Genomic DNA, 26,427 nt, shown 5'->3' on the forward strand with positions numbered 1-26,427 from the left:
TGAATGTGTGTGTGAATGGGTGGATGACTGAATGTAGTGTAAAGCGCTTTGGGGTCCTTAGGGACTGAGTAAAGCGCTATACAAATGCAGGCCATTTACCAAATGCAGGTTTGACAGGTTTGTAAGTGTACACTTTATATAGATATAGATAGATATTTTAAGCCAAAATAAAAGAGAAGAAAAGAGAGATGATGGGAGAGATTAAAGCAAAGAAAAGATGCGAGAGGTAAAGAACAGAGAAGGGGCACAGGAGTGGTAAGAAAAAAGGTTAAGGATGTAAATGACACCCCTCTTTACATAGTGTCAGGTTGAGTTTTTGATAGACATAAGGTAATAGTACTACCACCACCTTTGTAGCTACACCACAAGCAAACACACACATCATGACATACACCTCCCATTACCCACTTCCCTAAAATAGTTCATCTGTGACAACTCCTAGTGGTGCATAATGTCCCTGGGAAGACAGACAGATGGATAAGAGAAAGAGAGACACTAAAAGCTCGAGCAAGAAGGCTGTTTGCTTTGTTTCTTAGTGAGGAAAAGACAAAGGGAAGGATTGATTCTTAAAAAGTGGGAGAGAGAGCACTCATTGTACCAGGGTCCTATTTACTGAAGTAAAAATTGAAAAGAAAGACAATTTAAAAGCCTGCAAGGTGATTCATCAGTGAACAGAGGTGCACAAGAACAACATATTGATATGTGTTCTTGACTTGGTATTTGCAGAGGCCTTTTGCCTGCATAATAATTGCAGTAATCATTCAGTAAACTGGTAACATTGGTAAAACTACCTGTTCAGTTCAGTTTAGTTATTATAAGTATATACATGCACTGTATTTAGCAGGAAGATCTTCACCTTGTTTTAGAATCCTGAATATAACACAGTTCAGTAATGCAACCTCTTCATGTTGCTTCTTTTTGTCTGAACAGCAATAGTATACACAGCATAGCAACATGCATTAGACATTGCTGTGTTGTACTATGTAAGACTACTATTATTCCAATCTAGACTTCCCTGCTGTTTTGAGCTTACATTGTACTTATTGTTTTTCACATAATTGTTTCACTCCACAGGTAGAGCAGGTCATCTACTGATTGGAAGGTTGGTAGTTCGATCCCCGGCTACCCCTAGATATCCCCAAGGATATCCTGCCAAATATCTTGTATAAGTTGTATAGTTTTAATGTTTTATTTGGGAACAGAATGGTGTGTATGTGTAAGTTTGGTGATGGAGTTTTTATTATGAATGAATGATGAATTTTTATGAATTATTATGTCTATTTTTATGCTTAAGGACAACAGATGGAAATTAGCCCTTGGCTATAATCTGGTATGTTTACATTCATGTAATATTTTTTTTTTACATTTATGTTCATTAACATGCACTGTCCTAAATAAATAAATAAATGAATCTATGGGCAAGATACTAACCCCCAGTTGCTCTCTGATGCATCCATTTGAATATGAATGTGTATGAATGGTAGTTAGAAAGCACTTAAAAGCATAGAAGACAGTGCTTGTGTGAATGTGGATGTGGCATGTTGTATAGAGTACTCCAGGAGAGTAGAAAAGCGCTTTATATAAGAATCAGTCCATTTACCATTAAACTGAAACACACACATTTCATCACAAGGTGACTATTTGTGTTTAAAAAAGCTCTATTGTGACTCTGTTTATATTCTCATTGCAGAATCTTTAAGGTTTTTTGTTCTATATATAAATAAATCATTTCAAACACCCATAGAGTTTAAAGACCCGTGTCCTATGTCAGTTGTTTTTTTCTTGGTAGAAAGACCAGACCTACACCAAACTACACTGCTTTGTTGATCCATGCCCCACTTCTCTACCAAATTACATTAAATTTGGCCATCTATTTTTTTTGTTTTTTGTTTTGTTTCTTTATTTCTTAGTTTTATTAATCCCCTTGACAGGCTAAACACACTGACATTTCTAAGCCCATTTCTAAGCTAAGTACTTTTCTTGATATAAAAATAAATGTAAGTTACTGTTGAAGCAGATACCAATAAGAAAATTCTGGAACAATAAAAATAGTTGTTTAAATATCACATCCAAAAGAAAATGAATTTATTAATTAATAATTATATCATAATTATATGGTTCTCAGCCATATGGAATGTGGTCAATGCAGTGAGCTAAACTGATGCCACTATTTTCCCTCTCCTAGTTACCATGCAACTGTACTTCTGCAGTCCGAAGGACATTCTGATGTCGTTGCTGTAGATCCCAGTGGTATGGACCAGTGAATCGATGTGATTCACTCATGGCATACAGCTTGATGTAGAGGAGGTGGCTGACAATTGCTCCAGTAGCCAAGTTGTTAATTTGGCTGTGGGGGTTCAGACCTATAACAGCAGCGGGGACAGAGCATCTTCTTGGTAAATCCCGCATTTGATAGTAATTTGTGCTGTTGGCCTTCAGTTAGTCTCTAATGTTGTTTGCCACATCCCCATTGAATTCCTGATGTATGGTCTTGGGGTCCTGTTGATCCTGTACAGTTATCCCAGGATTCCTGAGCAGCTAGGAAAACAGGATGGTTGAGTAAGGGTGCAGAGAAAGCCCCCAGCAAACTACCATCCAATTGACATCTGTAATTATTTTTCCATACCTACTGAGGAACAAACTATGATTATTGGCAATTATGTTTTAAGACATGTGAAGCACCTGCAGACCACTTATGTGCACCCCTGACTATAGTCCTTACATTCCACAACTTCCTCTGGCAGGGAATCCTCTCCACAAGTCTGATGTTGCTACCTGCATGTGTCTCTGTAGGCACATAATCATGTTCTTCTCACAAAACCTTCATCATCTTCTTCCTGTCTTTTTCCCCAAACAATTTTATACCAGGAGATTCTATTTTTAGAAACACTCCCTTTCTTAAATGCAGTCATATGCTGTTTCTCAGGCGTCAGGGGCCATCTCCTGGATAAGCTCCCCAGCCTTCGCCAATGACTTCCATTCAAACAGGAGTCCTGTTTGAGCTTCCTTTAATGGTTGTTAACTTTAAAGTTGATTAAAAGTCAAAAATACAAATCTTACAAGTGTAGATCTTCTTTTACTGTATGCCTTTGGATTGAACCTGAGGTCCATAAGTCGTCTCTGATTGTCTGATAGTTTTTTTTTTTTTAGCCAAGGGTGGCAACCCTTGCATGCCTTGTCATTTCTCTGACTTGCTTATCGAGTTTGAGCAAGCTATCCAGCAATACACCTAAGTTACTGACATAGTCACAGGAAGAGCTAGCAAAGGGACCCAAAGCAGCACGAAGTTGGACACGAGGGATTTTACTGTCGAACACCACAATCTCAGTCTTCTTATCGTTTAAGACAAGGGAATTACTCAGGAACCATTCTTTGACCTCACGCATGCATTCTCGAAAGTAATGCAGAGACACAGCAAGCTCATTAGTAAGTTCAAAATAGATCTGTATGTCATCTGCGTAACAGTGAAAGGCAATATTGTATTTTTCAAAGATTGCGCCTAGAGGGAGCAAATACAATGAGAAAAGAATAGGGCCTAAAACTGATCCTTGAGGTACACCGCAACAGAGGAAGAGAAGAAGGTGCCCAAGTTAACCGAAAAGGACCTGTCAGAGAGGTATGATTTAAACAAGTCAAGGGCAGTGCCTCTCATACCCACAGTGTGCTTAAGTCTTAATAATAAGATGTTATGGTCCACCATAACATAACATATTGGAGGAGTCTCGAGGTCCTGGAAGCTGTCAGGGAGTGAGGATGCTTCTGTGCATCGTGGGGGAAATGAGGACGGTTTGTGTATCTCAGATAGTTGGGGGAAGTGCCACTAGGCCAGGCATTACTGGCAGTGACAATGTTATCAAATCTGTTAAAAAAACAAAAACATCAACAGATTTGCTCACACCGTGTCCCCATCTAGAGCACCATTCCTGCATCCTCTGATAGTTTTTCATACCATTCCAGATTTTCTCATGTTTTATATGATCCCTTTACCTTTCTCAATCTGACATTGAGTTCCACTTGTATGTAAGAGGCAGTGCTGCGCAAGTTACTTTGAAAAAGTAATTAATTATAGTTACTAGTTACTTCTTCACAAAAGTAACTGAGTTACAAGATTCTAAAAGTAATTAATTACTTGAAAAGTAACTATTGTGTTACTTTAAAAAAAAAGTTTAACCATGGGGTCCAGGGTATAATTGGCCATTTTTAACTACTTTTGATTTTCCCTCTGCATTTCACCTTTAAAAACTATTTACTTTGCCTTGTTTGGCATCATCCTTTTCAGCACAACCTCACGTGTCTGAATTTACAGTTATGTTTTCATTTTGACAGACTGTATTAACACAATTGATCTAAAATCAGACAAAAAAACATAAAATCCGAGTACAAAAAAATATTTTTTTTACTGTAACAGCCACAAACATGTTTATTAAATCATATTTATAACTTTAAATGCAAATATAAATTGTTGATTTTAATATCATATGCACAAGTTTTGCAAACAACAAAGTTATTTGCAGCCATTTACCTTTTACCTTGATTGATAGATAACAATCAGGTGTTCTGCATTCAATAAGATGCCACACAAATTATTTGTTCCTCTCCAAAAAAATTATTTCTGTCTACTATAAACGAGAACATCACAGCCTGATACCTGCGGGCCTGACAGCATCACTCCTGTTTTCATTCAGCAGTCGCCTCATTGTTCTGACACACAACACACACTAACTACACAAGACAACACACTCCAAAAACTTCCCCCTCTTCTTAAACAACCAAATGTCATGTTGCCGTATCATTTTTTGATTGGTCGGCATGTTGCATTTTTCCACCAACACAAACGGGCTGGTTTTTGTTTTGTTTTGTTTTGCTCATAAGCAGAGAGGTCTCGCTGAAAAAATGTCGCGTATATATTGTTTATCATGACTCTGGTTTTACGTGGCCTATCAACACAATTTAAAAACTGGCACCTTGTTGCTTTGTCATCTTAAAGTGGTCGTGTGATTGGCTTACCACAACTACTTTATTCTTCCTCAGTTAAACAGCAGCACTCGTGCGATCGTTTTGCCCCCTTAGCTCCAGGTGTTGTGCCAGAAAGTGATCGTCTATGCCACCAGTGGGAAAGCTGATATTAGAATTGATCTCAAATCACCACTGCACCTGAACACACACTCAAAGATCAATATTTTCAGGAATTCCATAAAACAGTCGGATATAAGAATACAAATAAATAAACAAGGTAATATATTGCATAACTGTTCACGGCACTATTTGGACTGTTTTCTACAATCAATCCACATTTCACGTGATAGTGAGTATTTCTGGTAGCAAGCACACTCACAGTGCAGCAGTGGGGCTTTTGGATGTCACAGCTTTAATACCCAAATAATAGTGGTACACACATTATTCGGTACACAGAGAAACACACACATACACACAAGCAAAGAAGTGCTGGTTGCACTTCTGATGCTCAGTCAGACAGCATTGCCAACTCAATTCAGGCTTATTTTTAGGAAGTGAGGTATGTGATCTGTGTCTGGATACTGGAAGTCTAGATCGGCTCCCTGTGTAAAAAGTGCATTCTCTGATCCTGAGTACTGCCCAATAAGCAGTGGAGAGCTCTAACTGGCCGAATTCAAAATGCTGTGATTCTCCAAATTTCAGCTACTGCCTACTATGATAAAATATGAAGGTAAATATGTTGCAAAATTTTAGACTGCCAAGTAAAAGAAATCAACTTATCTTAAATGCATGTATTCATTCATATAAACAAAATTTCTATTTTTGTTTGGTGTAATAAGGCTATATACCATGACAATACAATTGAACCTAATATTAACTGTCAAATGTTTATCAATAAATAATTTTGTCAACATTTAAATAATTAATAATGACAGGGGAACAACTGTTTTTAAACGGTTTTTATTCAGGAACAAAATGTGTTCAACTGTCCTGGGGTTTCTTTCAGAGGAGTACAGATGAGGCATAAGAACTCCACAGCAAGTTTGTACAAGTTGGCATAAATCTTATGTTGCCCCTTCCAAACTGAAGTGGGTCCTCCATTCTGGGAATGTTTGCTTCTGCCAACTATCTTTGGACTTCCACTGTGGTATCAGCAATGATGTGGTTTCTCTGGGTCTCCTTTACTGTGGCATCTAAATAACCAAAGTTTGTTTCCTGAGAAGCATAAACAGATTGTGTAAGGCACATAAGTAATCTAGACTGGCTGCAAAACAAAGTAAAAATAATTACCAGGTCTGTCAGCTACGGCATCCTGTAATAATGTTGATGCTGACGCTGCTGCTGGAGTTGACCGGGACATCAAAACAGTAGTACATTCAGATGTTAGTCCTTTGACAGCCTCACTGGCCATTCTGGGGCTAAAGAAACCAATTTGTTTAAAGCGAGGATCCAGCGAGGTGGCCAGCAGCATGATGATCGTGCTTTGCAGGTTTTGAAACTTTTCTCTTAGGAGCCTGATGAAGTGCTCACCCAGTTCCTGTGTCAGTAGGACTGTTGACTGCTTTGCCTACTCCAGCATCTGCTCTACCATTTGTCATAATACTTGATACCTGATATGCTTTTTTCCTCTGACAACTCCACAGTGGCTTCATTAAAGGGTGAGAGAATGGACTAGAGACAGGCAAGTATAAATGGGCAGGTAACAGGTAGACATCACTGTTAACGGATGTCCACATATCTGCCTTAATCTAACTGCTGCTACATTGTTGACCGCAGTTTTACAATAGCTAACAATGGGTGTCTGTGAAAATTGACTAGATTTTGGGATGACCCTCAAGTGACAACTCCAGCAGTGCACTTTTTGGCATCATATTGGCTGAACCTGAAGTTCCACCACACAAAAATTGACACACACACACACACACACACACACACACACACACACACACACACACACACACACATATATATATATATATGGTTTGCAAAGATTGCTATGGTCCTGGGGATGATTGGACCTAATAGTAGTGTGGTGGACTGGGAACTTTGAACGTTCATATAAATATAACATGTATCTACTTTTGAAGGAGGAAATACTCCCTCTGAAATATCAGCAAGCCTGCATGTAGTGCTTGAAAACTACAGAGCGTTAATAGTGGTAGCAAAACAGAACTGAGCTGTCACTGATGTCAGGATGCTTAACCTCAGCCCAACTTTATCAATGAGCAGCAGCAGAAAACTTTTTCTCTCATCCTTGTGGTTTCCTTAGATATGTAGCACCACACTCTGGTCAGCAAACTTTAGTGCAGATGAGTGAATGCTCAAACAGTAACAGGATGTACCATTTGGATTTGCTACATGTATAACCTTCAGAAACAAGTCTTGATCTCTCTTCTGTGTCCAGGCCACAGTTGGACTCATCCGGAATCTCGCACTGTGCCCAGCTAATCAGGCATCACTGAGAGAGGCAGGTGCAATTCCACGACTGGTGAACCTGCTGCTCAAAGCTCACCAGGATACACAAAGACATGCCTCCTCTACACAGCACACATACCAGGTATGGAGAGCGCACACACACACACACACACACATGGAAATTCAGCCACCAATCTTCACATAAGTAAGGAAATGAGGGTAGGTAGAAAGAAGATAACAGGAATGCATTGACAGGTTTCATCTGTGATGCGGGGTTGGAATTTAGACATGCATGAGTAGTACAAGTACAAAGACACATTCGCTGTGTGCGCACAAACAGAGCAGAGTATAAAATGTGAAATAAAGCAGAAATGTTGAACCTGGAGTGAGCCGCTCTCTTTGGTATCATTTAGTACTGCAGGACCCACTACTGATGCACAAACATTGAATCTCAACAAGTTATTTAATGTTTATTGCTCACAGGTGAGCTGTGACATTGATTTAATAATCTAAGTTTAGATTTCAGTTTTTTTGAGCCTAGACTTCTGCAGTTGATGGTGACGGTTTAAGGCAAGGCCAGTTCAGAGCTATTCTAAACATATATGAGGACTAGATGGTTCATCTTCTGTTTTTCATATTAATCTTTGTTTTATTCCATTAGGTTTATAATTTGTGACTTTTTTGTCAGTGAAAGTTATAAAGCTGTTTTATTATAATAATATTAACAATAATAATAATACATTTTATTTATAGGTGCCTTTAAAGACCCTCAAGGTCACCTCGCATTAGTACGAAAAAATAAAAAAAAATAAGGTATATGAAAAATAAAAAACAAGTACGAAAGTATAAAAGCTAAAAAAGGTAATAAAAAATTGATTAAAACGGAATCATGATGAAGGGTATGCAATTTTGAATGGATGGGTTTTGAGATGTGATTTAAAAGTAGAGAGAGAGTTTGCAGTCCGGGGATCTGGAGGAAGTGCATCCAAAATCTTGGGGGAGAACAGCTAAAGGTTCTGAGTCCCATGGAAGTCAGGTGAGCAGGTGGAAGAGACAGAAGGGAAGCTGAAGAAGAGCGGAGTGCACGAGGGCAGCTTTAAGTTGCTGAAGTTCAGATGAAAACTACGGGGCAGAGAGAGAAGCAAACGTTCTAAAAGTAATTGTGCAGTTTTGCTTATTTTTGTACAGTGGGAGACTAACGCTGAATAAAACTACAACAGCATGTTGATGTTTGAGATCAACTATTTGATCATGAGCAGTGACATTGTTGGAACCCTCTGACACTTGGCTGGGAATCCTTGGCATCACAGTATTTATGTTGCTTTTCTCCAAGCACCTACTAACAATGATGTGTCAAAAAATAAAATAAAACAAAAGGTCTAATAATAATTCTTCTACTGTATTTAGAGGTCCTCTGCTTTGTTTCTTTGCTTGATGGTTGTATGCATGACTTTCTTCACTTTTCCTGGTTTCAGGATGGCGTTCGCATGGAGGAAATAGTAGAGGGCTGCACAGGAGCGCTTCATATTTTGGCCAGAGACCCTATAAACAGAGGAGAGATTGCCAGCATGCAGACCATACCACTGTTTGTACAGGTACATTCACATGCATGCATATTCAATTCAATTTTATTTATAAACTGCCAAATGGTGGTGGCTGTAGCTCAGGTGGTAGAGCAGGTCCGATGGTTCGATCCATGCATGCCAAATATCCTTGGGCAAGACACTAACCCCATGTTGCTCTCCGATGCATCCATCGGAGTGTGAATGTGTGTGAATGTCAGACAGTAAGCACTAAACAGTTTTAAAAAGGTGCTTGTGTGAATGGATGTGATTGGGTGAATGAGTTCGTTGTATAAAGCACTTTGAGTGCTCAAGTAGAGTAGAAAAGCGCTATATAAGAACCACTCCATTTACCAAATCACAACAATAGTCACATCAAGGCAGACATGTCATTAAGATTACAGGCTCCTACAGAAACTGCTGACTTTCTTGCTAAAAGCATTTGGTTCCCATACCACTAAATACACACTGTGGAGTTTAAAGCCAGTAGGATTTCATATATTTCCATCCTAAATATAAATGTCCAGCTAAAGTTGTTCTAGTAGATTTGAACATCAGTTTTTCTGTGACAGACTGATGTTTCTAGACAAAGTATTTCAACTTCATCTTTCATGAATATTAAATGACTAAATGCAAAAGATTATACAAGTACCTAAAACTACTAGATAAAACAGAGATAATGTGAGTCCTGCTCAGAGCCCTCATAGCTGAGTTCTTCGTCTTTCATTCAATGAATACCTCTAGGATGATAGTGTCATTCCAAAAATTAAAGTGAACATGTGTAACTGTGGAGCATAGACCACAGTTGGTAGGGCCATCCACATGGCCTTGCTGGCTGTGATGTGCAGCCATCTGTCCCTCCTTTTTATTACACTACAGTCATTACATTTCATGACACATAACCATACACAAAGGACCTTTGGGGGCAGGTTTGTTACCCAGTGGTTAATGGGCAGAGCTGCCAAGGCAGTCCTAATCACGTCTTCACTGGTATCTGCCTCTCAATTTTACATGCACCTTAGACATGGAGGGTTTGGGGGGAGACGTGTAGATGAGCACTCTTGACCAGGGTCTCATGCTTGTGTCCCCTCAGTTTTAATAGCACTCGAGTTATACTATAAGTCATACTCACTATTTACAGCTCATATACTCACGTACACCAACACATGCACCCAAGAGGCCAATTTAATTAGAAGGCTGGTAATTGGAATGGCTGCTCCAGTCCACATGACAGATATCCTTGAAGGGCACACATTTAAGGGATATTTTCCTGTTAAATAACCTAAAAAATGACTGACTGTTCCTTTAAAACATTCAAATGTGTCAGAAAAAATAATACTCAAGTACAGTACAGATACTTAAAAATTATACTTCATTACAGTGACAAAATACTTGTACTTAGTTGCTTCTCACCTCTGAAACTCACACAGGGAAAACATGCAACCCAAAAAAGAATGCTACTAGCTAGCCAGTAGATTCAAACTCAGAACCTTCGTTTTGTGATCCAACAGTAACCACAACATCACTGTCTTGTGTCAAAAAACACTCTAGTCGGGCAAACAGAACTTGCTGGCATGGCAAACATGAATTAAGTGCATCTTGCCTTCTTTGTGATTTAGTAAGACTTGCAAAAACACACAAAGTATACTCAGTAAAGAAAACACCTCTGACGGCGAACGTTTCCTGCTGTGTGCGTCACACAAAAAAGCCAACTTTAAAAATTCTGACAATTCTGATCGGATTCTCACGACACTGGCATCAGTGTGTAAGTGGACTCTTACTTATATAGAGCTTTTCTAATGTAACTTAGCACTAAAATGATTTTTACTACAAGCCTCAATCACCTATACAAAGCATCTGCACTGATTTAGGTACTAATGTTTTTGGTAATAAGGATAGCCAAAAAAGTAATGTGTGTTGGGAAATGTCAGGATTTATGTATCTATGTGTCTGTGTGTGTCTGTCCAGCTGCTGTATTCGTATGTGGAGAATGTGAAAAGAGTGTCTGCAGGAGTACTGTGTGAGCTAGCCCTGGACAAACACTCTGCAGAGCTCATAGATGCAGAAGGAGCATCAGCACCACTCATGGAGCTGCTGCACTCAAACAACGAGGGAATTGGTAGGTTCTGAAAATTTAGCAGGAGAAAAACTTGTTGCTTGAAACAACAAAATTCATCCGACACCAAAGACGCTATGTTCAATTTTTATTTCCACTATGGCTTTTTATTCTTTTGTAAGTTAAGAAAAAAGAAGCTCAAGGCTTTTTGATAGTAAAACGATGAATGTGGGAAAAACCTGTCAGTGTATCATGAGTGCTATTTGCTGCATTTAATAATGGGTGAAACTGGAAATGTAGCTTATGAGTCATTTAGTAGGCCATGCCAATTGTGCCCGTTAAAATACCTCAGATATATCTATAGCTCCCTCCCACCACTTTGACTATTTTGGACTTACCTTCCACATCTGCTACAGATATTCCTTCAGCCCCTTGTTCTTCTGGATTATTTTATGCTCCTTAAAATAATAATAAAAAAGGAAAAGAAAGAAAAGAAAAGGTAAAGTGGAATTGTAAATGAGGCAGCATGGTGGTGCTGGTTAGCACTGTTGCCTCACATCAAGAATGTTCTGCTGAATGGATGCAAAGACAGGAACGTTGATGCAGACTAAATGGGTGGATTTGTAAAGGGAAAGAACAGCAGACATACAGGATAACTACAAATACCTGGGTCTCCCACATGCCAATATGAACTATGATGACAATGTGCAAATCTCAGTAACAGCCAAATGGCTCCAGAAGATGAGACAGGTTTTGAGAACCCAGATAAATGCTATGAAGAAAATCCAAGCCATGAATACATAGACCCTACTAGTCATCACATACTCAGCAGGAATAATTAGATGACCATAGGAGGTGCATTGAGGTCTCCACCCAAAGTCCAGCACCTTGAGCCATGAGGATTAGTGAACGTCAGAGCCAGGATGAGTCCAGGATGAAACATTTAGAATCCACCAATCTGCTCCAAAAATGCCTCAGGCAGCTGAAAACAGAAGGTGAGGAAGAGCAGCAGTTATGGACGGCCAAGCACCTACATGCTATGGGTCATTGACAGAGTAAGTAGCAGACATCAAGAAATCCTACCAGCGGTTATTAAAGCCTGAACTAAAAGCAAAAAGGTTCCGATCATGGCAGCACAAGAACAGGTCATAAGCACCAGATGCACAGAGTTGGAGTCTAACACACCTGTTAGGACCCAGGCTGTGCATAGGTGCCCTGGAGGCTATCCAACTAATGGTAGCATGATGTAACACTCAAGCTGGGACCTTATACACTGAGAAGCACAACCAAATGTCTGGGGTAGTATATAGGAACACTTGTGCAGCATATGGACAAGAACACACCAAGATACTACCAATGGTTGCTGAGATGAACAGGATTAAGGTCCTGTGGGATTACAAGTTCCAGACAAAAAAGCAGCTGTAGGCCAATGAACTAGACAAGGAGCAGAAAACCACAGTTGTGATAGATGTGGCAATCCTATCCAACAACAGCTGGACTAGTTCTGGTAAATGGACTGGTTCTTGTGTAGTGCTGTTCTACTCTACCTGAGCACTCAAAGCACTTTATTCATACAGAACTTTTATACATTCCTAAGTGCTTTCTATCTAACATTCACACACATTAAAGCTCCAATAGATGGATCGGAGAGCAACCTGGGGTTAGCATCTTGCCCAAGGATATCTGGCGTGCAGACTGGAACAGTCATCGATTTAAACACTAAGCTTCCACTAAACATTACACCAACTACCACGAAATCCAAAAGTGCCCTCTGCTGAAGGAATATCTGGAGCAGATGTGGAAGGTAAAGTCCAAAGTGGTCCCAGTGGTAGACTTGAAGAGTGGCTCCGGCAGATTTAAGGAACAAGATTGGAGGTCTGTATCCAAAAGAGTGCAGTCAAGATATTGTGCAGAGCTCTCAACATCCCAGGCCCCATCCAGAGGTTTAGGAACACACAGAGTCCATCATGGATCTATATGCATATACACTTCTGTAACACAGAAGCTTCCTTACACTCAAAATATGTTCATTCGTGAAAGGACTTGATAATTAATTCTGTTTGTAAATAACTGATGCTGCCATCTCCCTGCAGCTACCTATGCCGCAGCAGTGTTGTTCCGCATTTCAGAAGACAAGAGTTCCGACTACAGGAAGAGAGTGTCAGTGGAGCTTACACATTCGCTGTTCAAGCATGACCCTGCTGCCTGGGAAATGGTAAAATACCTATGTTTGTGGATGTCTGTGTGCTTTTGTGTGCAGAGGTGTTGGCACAAAAGCCACACCCACTCTTAAAGAGTGTTAACCTCATTTCGGTTTGTCTTAATCATCTGCGGACTAACTTCCAACCTGCTCTTTCTTAAAATTTGGCAAAGGCAGATAATTACTAGTTGACTTGACAGATTCAGAAACTTAGCATGCCTGTCTCCTTTTAGATCTACTAATATTATTTACTTGCTGTGGTATAACTGGAAGTCATCAGATTCTATTATTAATTAATTTTATTATTTGACTGTGGCCTAAGGTGTATACTGTTAAAGGCTAATTATGTGATAATACATCTCAGGCCATATTATGCAGTGATTCCTCTGGGGAATAACTAAGTGATGTAATGTATTACATTTAAATAATAGGTAATGTTTTACTTTTTTCGAGTAAAATGTATTATTGTATTTATGTCTAACAATGTCTTCACAGGCCCATACTGCAGTTCCTTTGGAGCCTACGTATCTTCCAGATGGTAAGTACTTTGATGCACAAGAAAATTGTGTTTCAGAGCACATTGTGTTTTCCAAAACTTCAAAGTAGGATTTTGTATCTTACACTGTTTGTTTACTTTTGGTGATAAAATATCGATTGGTGTGAACTGAGATGCAAGCTCTTGTTCTATTAAAATCCAATCTATATCAGTCTTCCCTGCCCAATGTTTGCCTAATCAAGCCATTTCAACTCAATTCAATTTTATTTATATAGCGCCAAATCACAACTGCCGGCTGCCCCAGGCTGCTGTGGGCCCCGGTCCAGATGAGCCTGGGCCCCATAGCCTTGATGGGGCCCAGGCCTGCTGGGGTCAGCGGGGAAGCTGGCCCCTATCAAAAGCCTTCTGTGCATCTAAAGATATATCCAACACAGGATTTGTGTTATTTCTGTTTAGCCACAGCAGGAGTAGTAATCTCCTCATATTATCCTTATATTATATTCTTGACAAACCCTACTTGATCTTTATGAACATTTTTTGGTAGTACAACCTCCAGCCTTGCTGCTAATACTTTGGATAGAATTGTGCAATCCACATTGGTTAAACCTATCACTCTGTAAATACCTGGATCAGTTAAATCGCCTTTTGGAGTTAGTGATATTACTGCCTAAATACAACTTACAGGAAGCAGTCCATATCCAAAAGCTTCATGTTATACTTAAGTTAAAAATTAACATAGCAAATCTATAAATTTGTGATAAAACTGCTGAGAAGCTGAGCTGAGATTCCCGGTGTCCTTCTGGTTTTCATTGCATGGATAGCTTCCTTTACATCTGTCTCTGTTAGGGGAATTTCCCATGTGTCCCTACCCCCTGTGAAATTTGTGGTATTGTCATTTTATCAAAGAACGTGTTCAGCAGGTCCATACTTACTTTGTTATCAGACGTGTATAAGTCTTGATAAAATATTTTAAAAAATCATGCTGATCTCCAAAGAGGATATAACTAATTTATCATCCTTTTTAATTGCCGTGATAACATTCTGGTTGTCTATTTGCTTAAGTTGTCTGGCTAATAGTCTGCCTGTCTTCTCACCATTCGCATACAAATTTGTTTTAAGATGAAAGATTGCATGCTCCGCATTTCTGTTATAAATTTCATGAAGGTTACCCTTAAGCCAACAAATCTCTTTAAATGTATTATCATCAAATTTCCCTGCTAATTGTCTTTCCATTTACCTATCTTTTCCTCCAAAATGTGCATCTTTTGCTTATTTTCTTTATTTTTCTTAGCGCTATAACACTTTCCACTAATAAATACCTTCAGTGGCCGACCTGTCCGTAGATCCAACATTCACCTCTGTTTCTCTCAAATGTGCTGTAGTCACACCACCACTCAAAAGAAAGGACATAGATCACAGGAGCCAACAATGTGACTTCAATACTGGGGGAATATGGTCAGATTTTTGCATACAAGAACTCTGACTGCTACGTATTGAATGAACATCAGGATTTGGATAATCCTGCAAACAGACCTGCTTGATATGAATACATGGACCAATATCTTATAGTCAGTTTGAGACTAGAATTTTCTAACCTTTCTAACCTAACCATATATTTGTAAGTGAAGGAGAGTAATTGTGGTGACCTTTTTTGATGTAACTATTAAAACTCTCCAAAATGATGCCAAGGTTGTTGACTTGTTTCAGAGACAGGGGTAGTATATATGAGCAGTTTGTCAGTCTCTAACATTTTGGACCAACAGCAAATATTTCTGTCTCTGTTTAATTCCCAAAAGTTTTGAGGCATCCAACAAATTAATGTCATCGGCGCACCTCATTAGTTTGTGAACAGAGGTTCAATCATCAGAAGAAAAAAAATATTAGCACAATTGTATATCATCAACATAAGATTGGCTAGATGATTGTTTGTGAGAGTAGTAAGAAGAAGCATGTAAAGGTTAAAGAATAATAAACAAAAAATAGACCCTTGAGGAACCACTGAGAAAATATTTATATATAGGTCTAAAACTGCTAATTAAAACAGAGATTTTGATATGATATGATTCGATGTGATATGATGAAAAACAACTGAGAACTGGACCTGTTAAACCAACTGAGTCACGAAGTCTTTGAATGAAATTGTCATGATCAACAGTGTTGAAGGCAGCAGTGAAATAGTAGAACTAAAACTGAAAGTCTCTGTGAGTCACTGATGACTTTAGTGAGAGCTGTTTCTGTGCTCTCTATCACTACGGCCGTCTTCAGGGGATGATGAAGAGGGGATGGTTGAAAAAATATGATTGCTAAGAAAAGCAGGGGGGAAATGGAAGCTAAAAAAGTTTCCTCTGTCTATATCAGGGGTCAGCAACCCTGAGCACACGTGCCACAGCTGGCACGCGAAGGGTTAACTGATGACACGACCATAGCTGGACTGGCCATCAGGCATACCGGTGGGTCGATGGTGATTTTTATGGGCCGATGACTTTTTTTCTTGTAACGGCATGAACAATGAGAGGTGGTGGATTGGCCAGGTGCTGGCTGACGTGTAAAAATAACTCAGTTGTTTGGTGGTGGCTCTGGCGGAGCTTCCACAGAGGCCAGAGGGTGGATGAGGGAAGGGGAGGCAGGAGGAGGAGAGACCCGAGGCGGCCGCCGGTCCGAGTGTCAGGTGAACTGAGCTACAGGTAAGAAGTTATGAGCTGCAGTCTGTCTGGGTCAGATATAAACCAAGTTTAGGTGCAGTTTATTTTCGTTGTGCTAGCTAGCATGACGGAGTTTCTATACATCTGGGTGGGTGCTGTGATGTTACTGATAGTGAACTTTGTTTTATTCATAAGGTTAGTTAGTAGAGTTTCCAACTGTCCCGTAAAAAATGGAATCGTTCCGTATTGAGAGAAAATATTACGCGTTTCGTATTGAGCTGAAAAGGAACAGTTTGTCCCGGACTTCAGCTACAATGGAAAAAGTTATTCTGTCTTTACGCTGCACAGCTGCCTCTTCTTCTCTCATCCTCCCTCTCCCGTTGCTACTTCAATCATGAAACTGATCAATGATCAGCTGATCGTCTCTCTTGTTTGTTTATCGCCCACTTTGCGCCGAAAGAGGAAACCAGCGGATGTCGCGCTAAACAACAGCAGCACGTTTAAGCTTGATCAGCTGTTGTTAGAATTTATTTAATATTAATTTCTAGTATCAGCTGATGTTTGCTGGAGCCACAGCTGTAAAGCTGCTGGTCATGATGGTTTGGATATGTGGTGAGAGGGAAACATGAAGATGAAACCAGGAGATGTCCTTACTGAATCATCAGAGCTGTGATGGAGAAACAGGTTTACCTTTTAGGTGACATGAATGAGTTGAAGTTATGAACTGTTTCTGAGAGACAAATAACACCAGGATCCTTTTCTAAGCAGCTGACAGCTGGTAACTGTGCAGGGGCGGGTCTAGCAAAGTGTTGCCAGGGGCCCAGGTAGGGCATTAACAGGGAGAGGGGGCACAAAGAAATACTTTTCTTTCTTATTCTCATTTAAAATACCTAGTTTTTATTAAATAATTATCTAAATCTTACAACCAAAGTTTTTATCTGATGTAAAATGTATAGAAATCACACATATACCAACAAGACTGTACATCACTGTCACAACAGCGTCTGTTTTCATTCAAAGGCTTTATGGCTTTAATACCTGGTGGGCCGGTCTCTAGTCAAAATGCCCGGGATGATTTTTTGTCCCAGTCCAGCCCTGGACACGACACGCAGTGAATTAATCTGAGAGGTGCTTTAAAAAATAAATGGCCGGGCCAGCGGTGCACATCGCAAATTATCGCGCATAGAAACATTAGTTGTGCCGCTTCTTAATGACAGTATCTTAGCTAACAGCTCCAATTACCAGACTCAACTTGTAATTGGCTAAAAATAACCCAGCCTACCGGTGAAAGGGACGTTGCCAGCTGGCAGTTTTTTCAAGCGATGTTGTAATTTACACATTCGGACACTTCAAATGCTTCAGGAGCTGTCACTACCTGTGTGTGTTCATGGAGCTGCATGTTCACCTGCTGGACGTCACTACCTGACAAGTTTAACTGTCTTCAGAACATTGCAGAGGCCTTACTGACAGTATTTGGCTCTACATGTCTGTGTGAGCAGATTTTCTGGGAGACCCGTGTCTCTGAGTGGGAGACCAGAGATCACATTAACATGTGTGTCTCTGTATTAACAAACATGCCGTATTGGCCCAGTTTATTTTTCTTATCATTGTTGTGAGGAGGCCATAAATAGCATTTGTATTTTCTGTTGTTCAGTTCATTTGTTGTTATGGATAAAAAGTCTTTTTTTGTTTCATAATAGCTGATAGCTGCCAAAATCTGTGAACAAATATAATTCTATAAAGTTGTTCTATCTAGTGTGTAACTGTTAATACAGAGCGTTATTAAATTTATTGCTAATGCAATCATATGGCACACTGACTTCTGAGGAAATTTTAGATGGCACTTATTAAATCCAGTTCTTGTATTCTTCACGGCAAAGAAAGACACGGCTCAAAGTGGTCAAAGCTCAAACAAATGATCTTTATTTTACATTCCCGGGAACGGAGACCTGAACACACGAACACACAAGCTCAGGTCTGAAAGCAGCAGTGCCAGCCTGGTTATATATATATATGTCCGCTGCACGTCACACACATTTTAAGTTTTGATCAAAACACTGCTTACTTTCACTTTCTGTCTTCACCTCATAAGCTCTGCAAAAGCATGCAGTTTCCTGTCAGCCTGCGACCTGGTTTACACTCAAAGTTGGCCCTCTCCTATTAAAATACATAAAACAATATAATCAAATAAGCACTAAGTATATATATTTAAATTCCAACACACTCATCATCAGAAAGGTTGCCTACCCCTGGTCTATATACTTCCCTCCATCATACAATCTGATACAATGAAACTGTAACAGTATGTATCCATGTTTGTGTGGGGATGGCATTTAAAATTTCCAAAACAAATTTAAAATTAAGAGCCATAATGGAGGTGAACTGAAGGTTTTAATTTGATAGTGCTGACAGAAAATCCTCATTGTAACTCTAGGAGCAGTGTTTTTAATTTTGAATAGTTTGAAAAATACAAACCACCAGTCACTCAGGTTATGTCTGTCTGCATCTCAGAGTTAGATGGCTCTTACCCCCCATATGGCTATGCTGATCTGCCACTGGACACCCTGCCGCTAGACCCCGACCTCCATGAGCCCTACATTCCTGACATGACTTATGATCCAAGACAGACCTACCCTGAGCCACTCTAACAGGTAATCATACCGATGATGTTTACTTTCTGTCCAGGTTAAAGTGTTATTGTGAATGCACACACAGTTGCTAGTGGTCAGACCAAATATATAGCCATATAAGAAGCTCGCTGTAAATGAGAAGAAGGTTATGCCCAGTATGTGTTCACCCACTGGTTTCTGGATTTTGCATTTTGAGACCTCAGTGTTATCATGTTAGACTGCCATGTTGTTGTCTTTTTAACCAGAAATTAGCGGATAACTTCCATAACTAACATCCATAAATTGTACAACCCAAATGAACCCAAATGCAGACACAGGAAGGCAGGTGGAAGTTAACAAAAGGCTAGCCCTTTATTCAGCCGATGCAAAAAGCCATAGGCCAACAGGATTATAAGGACAAAACTAACTCAACTAACTCTTGGCAAGGAACCACACGGAAACTAAGACCAGGGAACTGAACAGTATGCACTGACCAAGGGGAGACAAAGATATATTGCAGTATTTAGAAAATCCCCTCTCACCCCTGCAGGGTACCCTTTATCCTTCAAGCTTGCATTGTCTGCCAGAGGCCTTGGAGCTTGAAGGTCCTGTGCAGTATCTTTGCTGTGCCAGGACTGCGTTCTTCTGGACAGAGATCTCAGATGTTGCTCCTGGGTTCTGCCGGAGCCACTCACCTCCACATCTTCTTGAGTACTTCTCTGAGCCCTTAGTTCTTCTCAGTGAGAGCAGTTTTTTCTTCTGAATGTTGGAACACTGAGCTACTGGTTGTTTTGCAATCAATCTGGATGCTGGGTAGCGAAGAATCCATAGGTCCCTCATCCTATTTATGTAACCCCTTCCGCTGGGGTTACTTGCATAGTAGCATTCCAACAATTCCAAAAGCGCCCTATTTTAATCTCTTGCCCACCTGTGCCTTCTTGTTCCAGTAGCCCACTTCTCATCAGTGTGTTTCAACAACCCCAAACACACCTCCAAAAAGACCAGTGCCTTGCTAAATAAAGTAACTTGAGTGGCCAAGCATGTCTACAGACTTAAACCCTATTGAGCAGCTGTGGGGCATCCTCAAATGGAAGGTGCAGGAGCACAAGGTCTCTAACATCCACCAGCTCCATGACGTCATCAAGGAGGAGTGGAAGAGGACTCCAGTGGCAGCCTGTGACGCTCTAGTGAACTCCATGGCCAACAGAGGCAGAGTTGGAAAATAATGGCTGACACACAAAATTGACACTCTGGGCACAAGTTAGGCGTGGACTCACTTTTGTTGCCAGCAGTTTAGACATTAATGACTGTATGCTGAGTTATTTTGAGGTCACAGCAAATTTACACTGTTATACAAGCTGTACACTGACTACTTTGCATTGTATTAAAGTGTCATATCTTCAGTGTTGTCCCATAAAAAGATATAATAAAATATTTACAGAAATGTGAGGTAGTGTATATACGTTAGGATATCATATATGGACAATCTAAATATCACATTATAGTTTGCATCAATATATCCAATATATCGTGTCACATTTAACCTCTGATCTCACTTTTACATTTCACATGTGCCATTTTTCAAATTGGCACACGGTAACTAAATGAATATATACAAAATACAATAGTATCACCTTAAAATTACATACTGCCCATAAAGTGAGCTGCACTGCTGGAGATTTGCACTCCTAGTACTTCTCATTATTGTACCTTTTACTGTATTATGATAATACAGATAATATATTTTTTGTAATAATAACACTCAGTTTATCATTCTTGAACATTTGCTCTTTTGTGTTGCAGAAAAAAACACGCTGACAGAAAAAGAGAGCACTAATAAATCACAGGAAGAAAGCCTGAGCGTTGGATGGAAGATTGGAGGTTTTCATCGCAAAAGGAATCAACCTTTTCCAGCACGGGAAAAAATCCCATTTGGAAATCAAGAACTATTGAAATTGGTTGGTTATCTAAACAATGTTTATTGTTGTTGTAAATGAAATAAATCTAACTTTATTATAATGTTTTACTGTTGGGGCAACATGGAGGATATCTGATGTTTTCAGGCATTGTTACTTGGGTAACTTTTTGAAGCTCTTAGATAGGTCAAAGTGCTTTACAATGACAGTTGAGACATGTGAGACAACCTCAGCTGAGAATCCTTACCAAATGGTTTCATCTGCAAAGATCTAGAAACAAGTCAGAAAACTTTAATCGGTTGAACTTTATCACATGAGTGCTAAAATGTGATGCAATGTCTGACAGCTCATTGCTTTAGATTTCTCTCCCCATGTGTATTGCATAAGAAAAATATATGTTCCATTCGCCTCTTCAAAATAACAAAACAACATGCTGCTAGGGTAAGGGTTAGGTTCTATGCTTGTATAGTGACTATGCACTTATTTCGGACATCCAAATTAAAATCATATCACAGATGAAGTGTTGGTCAAAAATTCATATGCAGTGGAGATAAAGTCCGGTTATTGAAAGTATGCTAGTTTACGTCTTAAATCTAACTTAACCCTAACCATACCATACATGGTTCACTGGTGAAACTGCAGGTGGTTCAAATTTATACTTAACTCTGACCCAGAATACTGATTCAACAGCATTACTCATCATGAAAAATTTGAGGTCTTGTGAATACCAAACATTTAATAGAAAACATTTTCCTCCTGTTGGCGGTATTGCTGCCAAATGCTACCCGTGTATCCTAGCCCTAAGCTGCTGTCCAGTAGATGTCTCCTGCGTGTATTTGAACAGTGCACATGTCTAAGGGTGTCCATGTGTGGTTGTTGCATGGTAATATATTGTGTACTCATTGAAACAGTCCTCACCTTTACAAACAGTGATTTGAAAAACAAACAACACACACACACACACATCTGGGTTTAACAAACAATTTTGACCACGCCAACAATTTGCAAAACTTGTGAAGGACAAAACCAACCATGGTCCCAGCTTTACTTTCAGTAAGAAGATACTCTTGTCAGGTATCTACAGGAAGTTAATTGCAAATTCCCTCCGCTTCAGTGTCAGACAACAAAGCTCACTTTTACAAATTACCTTTGTAGCAAGGGGCATGTCCAATATTTCAGTGTTTTCAATATGAAACTTGTCTAAGTGTATGTCTTTGGAAATGGCGACAGGTGGTGGTGGTGTTGCAGAGTGTGATCATACAGTTGTAGGTAGAATTTTACATTTCTTCATCATTTTTGGCTTGATTTCTTTGAACTGTTTTTTTTTTTCAAGTTTGGAATGAATTGTAAATTTTTCTTTCCAAGCTCCTTAGACAATAAATTGTAAAGCATAAATCTTTAATGACTTTAAAGAAGAAGAATTGGATGAGCAGGTTTGAATTTATTTTTTTATTTTCTCTAATCCACAACAGGGTTAAAGGTACACAAGCAGGGCAAAAATATACATACATTCACTTAAATCTTTTAATAATTTGGTAGTTTCTTGTTGCCCATATAAAACGATTTTTTTGACATTGAACTGACCAGTACTCAGAAAAATGGGAGCTCAGTAACTACCTTAGAAAGAGAATTGTAGATTTACATAAAACATGTACATGTAACTGGAAAGGTTTCTGACGTGTCATCACTTTGCCATGGTCTGGGAAATTACCCAAAGTTTCACCCTTGGATCACACAAAATTGTTCAGACGTTCAAAAATAACTCAGGAACCACCAAAGCTGAAGCCTGCCATGAACAGGGAACTATTGGCTTTACATTGCTATGGACAGAGAATGCTGACCAAGACCCCTGCTCCAAAATCAGCACCTTCAAGCTCAACTGAAATTTGAAGCAGCCTACATGGACAGACTGAATGCATCTGATCATAAAAGTTATGATCAGATGAGATGCAGATTGAGCTTTTTGGCTGCAATGATAAGTGGTAGAGTTCTGTTCAAAAATTTGCATACACTAATTATAGGAATGAAGGTCATGGTAATTTGAGGTTTTTAATTACATCTTTGAACTACCCTTTTTCTAAAGTGGAATGATTGTTCAGCATGAATCTTTAATGAATTCAAAAAGCAAGAAAAGTTTGACTTTATTTTTGATTCGTCTTTAATCCATCAACAGTTAGGTCCAGTTTGGACAGAGATGAATTTTACATGAAACAACTCAACAATGAAACACAACAGCAGGTGAAGTGCAGACTTTCAGCTTTAATTTAGTGGGTTGAACAAAAACATTGTGTAAAAATGTCAGGAACTAAAACATTTTTAACACAACCCCTTCATTTCAGGGGCTCAAAAGTAATTGGACAAACTAAATAACTGAAAATAAACTCTTCATTTCTGACACTTGGATGAAACCCCTGTTTTGGCAATGACAGCCTGAAGTCTATAGACTTTGATATGAATACTCCTACCTCCTGGAAAGTGTTGGTTGGCTGTTTTGAAGGAGTTTCTCGTCACTGTGGAAACCATTCTGCAATCATCCACCACTTTCTTTCTTTCTTTCTTTCTCAGGATGTGCCAAACTCTAGATTTTGCCACTCCTAATATTGCAGGACTTTCTCGGATAGTTTTTTTTTTCTGCTTTCACAGCTTAAGGACGGCATGTTTCACCTGCATAGAGAGCTACTTTGACCGCATGTTTTCTGTCCACAGCAAAATCTTCTCAATTCTCTCTTACATTTTGATTACATTTTTTGATCAAGAATTTAATTATTAGATTTACTATTAGCAAACCCATACAATTAAACTCTGTTTTAGCACTCCTTATCACTTTTAACATAAAAAGCTAGATGTAAAGTCCTTTAACCCTCTCTCAGATGTAATGAGACATAAGCCAGGGGACAATCTTTTTTCTCTAATTCCACCTCTCTCAACAGGCTCAAATATATAAACAGACTCCCACTTTAACTGTTTTAATAAGTGATACTGGAGTTTGTACAATGTCTTTTAACTCTGCAAGACCAGGGCCTATAAACTTCTCATTAATTATGAGTTACTGGTAATTTTTCTTTGTCAGCAAAAAAGAAAAACTTTTTAAAAGCACTTACGGGTTTGACAGTACTCAGAACAATGTGAAAGTCCAAGAGCTCCATGAGGATCTAAGTAGAGAAACTTGAAGCCATTTCTAAACGACAGAATATTTCAAGATCATGAGTTAAAACAAGTGCTGTAAGCGTTAATCTCGATAAAATGACGTTAATGCCATAACCACATTAACGCGTCAAATCTCCGTTACTGAGCTACCGCGGATCACCCCATGCGTAGGGCTGCACGGCGCTAACGCATTAACAAGCTAACCGTGCTAATGCCTTGACGCCATGAAGCCCCACGCACGTCATTTTAACGAGATTAACGCTGAGAACACTAGTTAAAACACTAAAATTAACTAGTCAAATGTGTTACCACTTTGCCAGCATATCGAAGATGTCTGAAATTGTCACACTCAGATAACAGACATATTTAGAGTCATCAAGTTTCTCTTTGCTACATAATTCCATATCTTTGCTTCATATATTTGATGTCTTCAGTTTGTATCTACAATGTAGAAAGTAGTAAAAATAAAGAAAAACTTTGAATGAGAAGGTGTGTCCAAACGCTTGACTGGTAGTGTGTTTTTTTTTATCCTGTTTGCATCAGAGATAATACAAAATTTGTATTATCCCTTGTGCACCCAATACTGTTTTTTTAAGTCATTAAAGAAATATGGTGTACAATCATTCCACCCTGGAAAAGAAACAGTTCCAAGAAAACAGTTAAAGCCTGAAATTAGCCTGACATTCATGTTCATATCGGTGTATATAAACGCGGGACCACAACTGCATGTCTGGAGGAGTGGTAATGGTTTCAAACCCAAGAACACTGTACAAATCTTTAGCATGGTGGTGGTAGCATCATGCTCCGGGGTCATTTTGCTGCCAGTGGTAGTGGTAAATGGAAGACTGTTAGTGGATGGAATAATGGAGGAGGATTAATTCCAAAGTTCCAAACACATATCAGAAGTTGTTTTGAAATGGATGAACCAGGTTAAAGTAAGCTTCTGGAATACCCTTGCCACAGACTGGCACCCTGTTGAGTGTCTGTCCTATGAAGGCTGGGTTATTCCCCCGCCTACCACCCAACCTTGAATTGGATAAGTGGAAGAGTGTAGGATGGATGGATGGATGAAGGAGCCTTCCCACAGCCCCCACCTTAACTATATTGAAAATTTGTGGATTATGTTTAAAAGCCAGGTCCGTACCTGGAAACCAACCAATTTACATGAACTCTACTAATTTGGCCAAGAATATTGGTCAATTATTCAGCCAGAATTATGCCAGAAGCTTGTTGATGACTAGCATCTTGTCAACTTCCTAAGGGATATTTCACCAAATATTAGTGGGGTACATGTATATATTTGAGCATATGTGTATACTTTTTATCCTGTGTGGATTAAAGAAAATCCAAAATAAATTCAAACTTGTGTACCCAATTCTTGTTTTGTGAAGTCATTAAATATTTATTTTGTACAATCTTGCCACCCTGGAGAAAGTCAGGAGCATGTTAAGAGTTTTGGTTTACAGCCAGCTGGAGAAGAGACATTTCAACATATTTACAACATGTTTTAAGCACACTCAGTAATAAAATGATTAGGCTGAATTAAAATTGTTATTTTTACAGCTCTGTGTGCTGAACCCCAAAATTAATGCATTAATACACTCAACAAAAATATAAACGCAACACCTTTGTTACTGCTCCCATTCCCCATGGGATGGACGTAGAGACCTAAAATTCATTCCAGATACACAATATAACCATCCCTCCCAGACAGTGGTCACAAATCAGTCCAAATGTGTGGTAGTGGGCACATCTGCTATATTGAGATAATCCATCCCACCTCACAGGTGTGCCACATCAGGATGCTGATCTGACATCATGAGTAGTGCACAGGTGTACCTCAGACTGCCCACAACAAAAGGCCACCCTGGAATGTGCAGTTTTTTGCGCTATTGGGGGTCTGGGGACCCAGAACCGGTCAGTATCTGGTGTGACCACCATTTGCCTCATGCAGTGCAACACATCGTCGCATGGAGTCTATCAGATTGTCAATTGTGGCCTGTGGAACGTTGGTCCACTCCACTTCAATGGCTGTGCGAGGTTGTTGGATATTCGTGGGAACTGGTACACGCTGTCGTATACGCCGGTCAAGCACATCCCGAACATGCTCAATGGGTGACATGTCCGGTGAGTATGCTGGCCATGCAAGAACTGGGACATTCTCAGCTGCCATCTGCCCTGAACAATGTGAACCATGATTCATCCGTGAAGCGCACACCTCTCCAACGTGCCAGACGCCATCGAATGTGAGCATTTGCCCACACAAGTCTGTTACGGCGACGAGCTGGAGTCAGGTCAAGACCCCGATGAGGACGACGGGCATGCAGTTGAGTGTCCCTGAGACGGTTTCTGACAGTTTGTGCAGAAATTGTTTGGTTGTGCAAACCAATTGTTCCAGCAGCTGTCTGGGTGGCTGGTCTCAGACGAT

At 39.6% G+C, this 26,427-nt stretch overlaps 1 protein-coding gene across 4 annotated transcripts in view; it reads left to right on the forward strand.

Moving 5' to 3' along the window:
* The window catches only part of LOC146575264 (junction plakoglobin a-like), a 135,796-nt gene extending 110,422 nt beyond the window's left edge, over nucleotides 1-25,374 (forward strand). Inside the window, exons 12-17 of one of the 4 annotated variants that reach the window (XM_085269921.1) lie at nucleotides 7,361-7,513; nucleotides 8,847-8,966; nucleotides 10,902-11,052; nucleotides 13,083-13,204; nucleotides 13,685-13,727; nucleotides 20,740-25,374. In XM_085269921.1, the coding sequence (XP_085126047.1) occupies nucleotides 7,361-7,513; nucleotides 8,847-8,966; nucleotides 10,902-11,052; nucleotides 13,083-13,204; nucleotides 13,685-13,727; nucleotides 20,740-20,933 (783 nt within the window). In that variant the 3' untranslated portion in view covers nucleotides 20,934-25,374. Of the gene's footprint in view, nucleotides 1-7,360; nucleotides 7,514-8,846; nucleotides 8,967-10,901; nucleotides 11,053-13,082; nucleotides 13,205-13,684; nucleotides 13,728-18,838; nucleotides 18,979-20,739 lie in introns of those variants that run through there. The other 3 variants (XM_085269922.1, XM_085269923.1, XM_085269925.1) reach the window with 3 other exon arrangements.
* The last annotated feature ends 1,053 nt before the right edge of the window (nucleotides 25,375-26,427 follow it).

Source organism: Mchenga conophoros, linkage group LG4, assembly GCF_057382185.1.
Source record: "Mchenga conophoros isolate Kocher_MC1m ecotype Shallow Benthic linkage group LG4, M_conophoros_male_GT1.1, whole genome shotgun sequence".
NCBI classification, from domain to species: domain Eukaryota; kingdom Metazoa; phylum Chordata; class Actinopteri; order Cichliformes; family Cichlidae; genus Mchenga; species Mchenga conophoros.